We start from the raw sequence: 6,357 nt of genomic DNA on the forward strand, positions 1-6,357 counted from the left end.
CTTATACATCAATAACTTATTATCTTAAATTCAACTGCTTACAAGGTGTCTTGTTTCCATTTGGGGTGTGTTTGACTTATAGTTATCCTCAATATCCCAATGATTCTAATAGTGGGAAACTCATTTTAACTGATTCTAATATGATCACAATCCTATCTAATACCAGACATGGGCTCTATCTTTGTCTAATGCTTCCCAAAACACTGGATCCAAAGAGGTTTTAAGACTCCGACCTGAAAGCAAAACACTTATCAAGAACCAGGACGTATGATACTTCTAGACATTCAGGATTCTAGGGACAGAACCACAAGCTGGGTTAGGGTCTAACTGACAGTGGTTTTCCACCATCATTACCACATCCCTTCCTGAACTCCCCGTACTAGCTCCCAGAACATTGTTTCCCGGAAGCTTCAACAGAATAGGATGCAGTCATTCAGAGTATAGAAAAGAGATTATTTCTCTACTTAAAACACTTCTGACACCAAATATGTGGGTTTCCCACAATAGGCAACTCTCTAATTCTTTAAAGACACCAACTGGGGGTCCTACAAGCCAATTCTGATACTAACTACCTGGAGTTAGCACAGACCCCACAGGTTAAGGGCTCAGTCTCCCACTTCAAGTTACAATTGCAAGTCCCAGGTTGTCACCTACAAAATGGGGTTTCCCATGATCCCCTTCTCAAATTTAATAATTTGCTAGAATGGCAGGAAAGCACTTTCACTTACTATTACTGGTTTATAAAAAGGTACAACTCAGGAACAGCCAAATGGAAGAGATGCATAGAGCAAGTATATAGGAGGGGAGAGGGCAGAGCTCCCATGCCCTCTTCGGGCATGCTAAACCTCCAAACACTTCAGTGTGCTCACCAACCCAGAAGCTGCCCAAACCCTATTGTTTAGGGATCTTATGCAGGCACAATTGACTAAATCACTGGACACTGGTGATTAGGTCAATCTCCAACCTCCCCAGAGGAAGGGAAGGCGCCAACTCTCTAATCACTCCAATCACATTGTTAGTTCCTCCGCTAACCAGCACCCCCTCCTCCAAGAGTCACCTCATTAGCTAACTCAGGTATGGTTGAAAGGGGTTTTTATGATAACAAAAGACACTCTCATTCCTATCACTCGGGAAATGTTCCCTCTGTGACAGGAACCTGGGCAAAGATTGCACACATACACACATACACACACATACACACACACATTATATCACAACATCACACTGGGGTTCTCTGCAGTAGTGCAGGCCAAGTCCAACCCCCTTCTTCCAGCAGAAGCTATGAAATTTCATGTTTAACAGTTTTCTGTACACTGGGGTCTTTCTTTTGTTGTTGTTGTTTTTTCTTGTTTATATTTTTTATTGTTTATTGGTTTGGTTTTTTTTTTACTTGACAGATAGAGATCACAGGAAGGTGGTGGGGTAGGGAAAAGCAGGTTCCCTGCTGAGCAGAGAGCCCGATGCGGGGCTTGATCCCAGGACCCCAAGATCATGACCGGAGCTGAAGGCAGAAGCTCAACCCACTGAGTCACCCAGGCGCCCACTGGGGTCTTTATTCTTCAGCTGCTGCAGAACACTGCTTGGGACCACTTTCCTCACCTCTGCCAGTCTAGCTACCACCACCACCTCAGGGGCTCAACAGGGACTCTCAACAGTTACTCCAAGTCCTGGCTCACCCAGAATACTCAGATTCATCTGAGTACTTTCCTTGGAGACCCAGCTGGACACTAAGAGCCATTTGGTATCTGGTGAGAAGGAAGGAGCAATCTGCCCTTCTGCAAGCATAAGGAGGTGAACTATCTGTAAAGAATTTTAAAATAGTAATAAAACTAGGGGCACCCAGGTGGTTCAGTTGGTTAAGTGTCTGCCTTCAGCTCAGATCTTGACCCCAGGACCCCTGGGATCCAGTCCCAGGTCTATCTTCCTGCTCATCAGGGAGTTTGCTTCTCCCCTTCTCCCTCTGCCCCTCCCCTCCCATACGCACTCTTTCTCAAATAAATAAATAAAATCTTTTTTCAAAAAAGTAATAAAACTAACCAAAAGTCAACCTAATTCTTTTACAGTACATTTTTTTAATTTCTTTTCACTGTAACAGAATTCATTGTTTATGCACCACACCCAGTGCTCCATGCAATACGTGCCCTCCATAATACCCACCACCAGGCTCCCCCAACCTCCCACTCCTCCCCCGCCCCTTCAAAACCCTCAGATTGTTTTTTATCACTTTACACAACAATGCTAAACAGATTTAGTGATACAATAACCCTCACATAAAAATCTTTTTTGGGTCTAAATTCTAGTTATTATGCTGTCTCCTGAGTTATAATAATATCTATGTAAGCCTCAAATTATCATTTTTTAAACTAATTCACTAACAAATATTTTATTCTACATGAAAAGTTAATTTGAGGAACTATCAGTGACACAGTCAAATTTGGCCACATACGTTACTTTTCACAGTAAATTCATAAGAATTTATGATCTTCCAAATTCACTTCTGGTGCATTTTAGACTCTAACCCTTCTAGCAGAACATAGCCCTACTTTTAAAACAGTAAATTTAAAATAAACAATTTTAGTTGCACAAGATTTTTCTTTTCCAAATTTTTTTTAAATTAAGGTAATGTATCAGATGAGGCCAGACACAAAAATATCTGCAACCACTAGAATAAGTCTTGAACAACACATAGTAAAACACCAGTGTTTAAAATTGTTCCATGAATACTAGCTCACAGAAACTGGAGAAAGCTATTTACTATGCAACAACAAAATGTAAGGAAATTGACAGAAAGAAAGAATCAAATTTAAAGACTGCCAGAAGAGACAAGGTATGATGGCTTTCATGGACAAAAATAATAAAGGACAATGTTTGGTGCCGTACGTTTTCACAAAGTGGACATTTCTTCTATGATGTCAGTGTCAGTCCATCTTCTCTTGACTTATGCAGAAGAAAATCTTCACAAGATTTTACCACTAGGGATTTATAATGAATTTTCAATTGCAGAAATCCTTAAAGCTGTAAGAATTAATCCCAAAGAAATACGTCACAGACAATATTGCAATTTCTGGAATTTATTGTGAAACAAGATTTGTATAAATCTATGCTAACGTATCCACATGTTTAAGACTTTTCCTAACTACTTCAGACAAAAGAAACTTCTCAAAATTAAAATTAACAAGAAGTGTTCTCTGGTCACCTATGAGCAAGGACAGACTGACAAATCTAAGTGTGCTATCTACTGAACACGAATGTGTTGTTAGTCTCCAAAAGCCCTAGGAGACTAATACCTTGGTCTACAATTTATTGTCTCATAGTCCTGAAGGATGAAAGTCCAAAATCAATGTGACAGCTGGGCCATGAATTCTTTCAAGGATCTAGGGAAAATTTTGTTCCATGTCTTTCCCTTAGTTTCAGGTGTTTTCCAGAAATCCTTGGCTATCCTTGGCTCCCAACTGCCTAACTGGGATCTCTGACTTCCCGGTTACATGGCATTCTCCCTGTATGTCTCTAGTCCTCACATGGTTGTCTTCACTCTGTGTGTGTGTCTCTGCACTTGTGGTTTTTTGTTTTTTGTGTTTTTTTTTAAGGACACCAGTCATTTGGATTAGATGCCCACTGTACTCCAGTATGACCTCATCTTAATAATTAATTGCAACTGCAATAACTCTACCAAATAAGGTCATATTCTGAGGGGAATGCTGTGGAGGTTGGGAGGGGTTTGGGCTTAACATATCTTTGGGTTGGATCAGGGGAAGACACAATTCAATCCACAACAAGGAGTAATTTTGACAAAGTGCACATTTGCAGACATTAAGACTCAAAAACAGAAACTAGAACGCTACTGAACATTAACACAAATGCATAGGTATGTTTCTCACCTTTTCAAAAAGTACATGGACATAATTAAATAGCATTAAGCCATTACTTTTCCTTTGAATTCTGCACTTTCTAACTGGAATGGATACTCCATGTACTTTAACAAAAGAAAATGTTCAGTTAACTGCGTTTCTTTTCCAAGCATCACTGTTATTCATTTCCCCATTATTACGGAAAATAATTTTGTGACAAAAAGACACGCTCAGGGTGTCAAACACGCGGACTCGCCACCGCTAGGACCTGACTGGCCCAAAGGCTACAGCGACCTCACCCCTCCAGGAGGCCCTTCCCCTCAGAGACTCACTCTCCCATAAGGCTCCGCGGCAGAGCTTCCCGTCGCCCTGGAGGCCACAAGAAGACTGACGCAGCCCAAAAGAAACTCAACGGCTGCCTCATCCCGCACTAGGGGGCGCCTGGCTCCCCGGTCAGACAAGGAGTGCCTGAGGGCCGCCCCGCTCGCCTCCTCTGGAAGAAGCCGGCACTTCTCCGCCCTCCCCCAGGTTGCCAACGAGGCAGGCTCTGATACTCATGCGCAAACACGTCCACCACGCACTTAAGTATAGCGCATGCGTCCTCCCCAAGCCGTCTTCTCGGCGACTCCCTTCGCGTTTCCAGTTCCGGCCTCATAGGGGCGGAGAGAAGCTAGGAAATATGCGGCTGTCAGTTGCAGCCGCCATCTCCCATGGCCGCGTATTCCGCCGTCTGGGCCTTGGTCCGGAGTCCCGCATCCACCTGTTGCGGAACTTGCTTACAGGCTTGGTGCGACACGAACGCATCGAGGCGTCATGGGCGCGCGTGGACGAAATGAGGGGCTACGCCGAGAAGGTGAGGGGCGGGGCCACGCAAGGCGAGTGAGTTGGGGGCAGGACCTTTCTGTCCGCCGCGAGGCTTCTGGCCTGAGAGGCGGCTGGGCTTGGGGGATAAGTGGGATAGCCCTGGCAGTCCCTGCCCCAAGTCTGAATCCCCTAACACCCTGAGTTAACCCCTTTCCTCCGGCCTCTCAAATGGACGGACATGTTAGAGCTGCGGAGTTAGGACTCGCCTGAATTAGAGGGATAGTTTGCTAGTGGAATGAATGGGTTGCGGTCCCGCGTTAGAGAAGCAAGATTGGCACCTCCTTTCTTGCTCGGGTTGGATCAGTGATGTTATGTCCCCTCAGCTCATCGACTATGGGAAGCTGGGAGACACTAACGAACAAGCCATGCGCATGGCAGACTTCTGGCTTACGGTGAGTGCATCCTATCTCCCTCCCAAATCTGATCCTTTGCTCCCTGTTGGGGAGGGGGTTGTTAAAGGAAGGGGAACCTGGGCAGAATTAAACTAAGACACTCACTTGTGGACAGGTATCGTGAACTAAATTAAAAACGTGTATCTTAAGTTAGTTGAATGTTACGTGAATCAGCCTACATAAATGCCTGTAACCCCTCAGTGTAACTTTGACTCTACCGCGTTCGGGGGTGGGAGAGTTTTGTGTGAATGTGTTTGGACCCTACTTTTGGAAGTGCTGAAAGTTAAATGTGTCTCCGCAGTGTTGCCTGACTCTGCTCTTTCCTGGATAACTCTCCCCCTCTAGGAGAAAGACTTGATCCCAAAGCTGTTTCACGTACTGGCCCCTCGTTACCAAGGTCAAAATGGGGGCTACACGAGAATGCTGCAGATCCCAAATAGCAGTGAGCAGGATCGGGCCAAGATGGCAGTGATCGAGTATAAGGGGAACTGCCTCCCACCCCTACCCCTGCCTCGCAGAGACAGCAACCTTACACTTCTAAACCAGCTGCTTCAAGGGTTGCAGCAAGACCAGAAAGCAAGCATCCACGGCTCCCACACAGCTCAAACACCAGGGATTTAACTGGGACCAGAGGTTGTGAGGCACGCTCATCAATGCCCATGATCACAGGCCTTTGGAGCTCTTTTAATCTCGAAGAAGAACTGGAGCTAGTGTTGTTAATGGACGGTCTTAATGGAGACAAGAAGCTTCTGAGGAGCCAGATACTCATCTCTTTGCAGTAGATAAAATTCCTTATATGAATATATGAATGTATTTGGGGTTTTTTTTTTTTTTCTGCCCTTGGGATTTCTGGACAATGAGAACTATCCAAATGCTCAGTCTCTGTGAGTTAGTAAATTCACTGCTAATGTTTCTGGCTCTTATTCTGAGTTTGTTAGGTTAGCAGTTTGGTGTTTTGTTTTGTTTTGCTTTAAGATTTTATTTATTTATTTGACAGAGATCACAAGTAGGCAGAGAGGCAGGTGGGGGCGGGCAGGGGGGCCGGAGGGGGGGGTCAAGGCTCCCTGCTGAGCAGGATGTGGGGCTCAATCCCAGGACCCTGGGATCATGATCTGAGCCAAAGGCAGAGGCTTAACCCACTGAGCCACCCCAGGCCAGTGGCCTCTTGTGGCCTCCAGGGCCAGTGGCCTCTTGTGGCCTCTAGGGTGACGGGAAGCTCCACCACAGAGCCTGCTGGGAAAGTAAGTATCTGC

The 6,357-nt window shown here is 45.1% G+C and overlaps 1 protein-coding gene across 1 annotated transcript; it reads left to right on the forward strand.

Annotated features, from left to right (window-relative positions):
* Nucleotides 1-4,329: 4,329 nt before the first annotated feature.
* Nucleotides 4,330-6,016, forward strand: LOC111159467 (mitochondrial ribosomal protein L17). The gene is made up of 3 exons (XM_022521975.1): nt 4,330-4,701; nt 5,036-5,104; nt 5,450-6,016. The coding sequence occupies exons 1-3, from the start codon at nt 4,405-4,407 to the stop codon at nt 5,723-5,725; spliced, it is 642 nt and encodes a 213-aa protein (XP_022377683.1). The 5' UTR covers nt 4,330-4,404; the 3' UTR covers nt 5,726-6,016.
* The last annotated feature ends 341 nt before the right edge of the window (nt 6,017-6,357 follow it).

Source organism: Enhydra lutris, unplaced genomic scaffold (assembly GCF_002288905.1).
Source record: "Enhydra lutris kenyoni isolate GAN:26980312 unplaced genomic scaffold, ASM228890v2 scaffoldscaffold68, whole genome shotgun sequence".
Taxonomy (NCBI): Eukaryota; Metazoa; Chordata; class Mammalia; order Carnivora; family Mustelidae; genus Enhydra; species Enhydra lutris.

Coding starts and splice junctions, on each gene's coding strand:
- LOC111159467 (XM_022521975.1), top strand. CDS start 4,405: ATGCGCAAACACGTCCACCACGCACTTAAGTATAGCGCATGCGTCCTC. Junction 4,702..5,035: donor TGAGGGGCTACGCCGAGAAG/GTGAGGGGCGGG, acceptor ATGTCCCCTCAG/CTCATCGACTATGGGAAGCT. Junction 5,105..5,449: donor TGGCAGACTTCTGGCTTACG/GTGAGTGCATCC, acceptor CTCCCCCTCTAG/GAGAAAGACTTGATCCCAAA.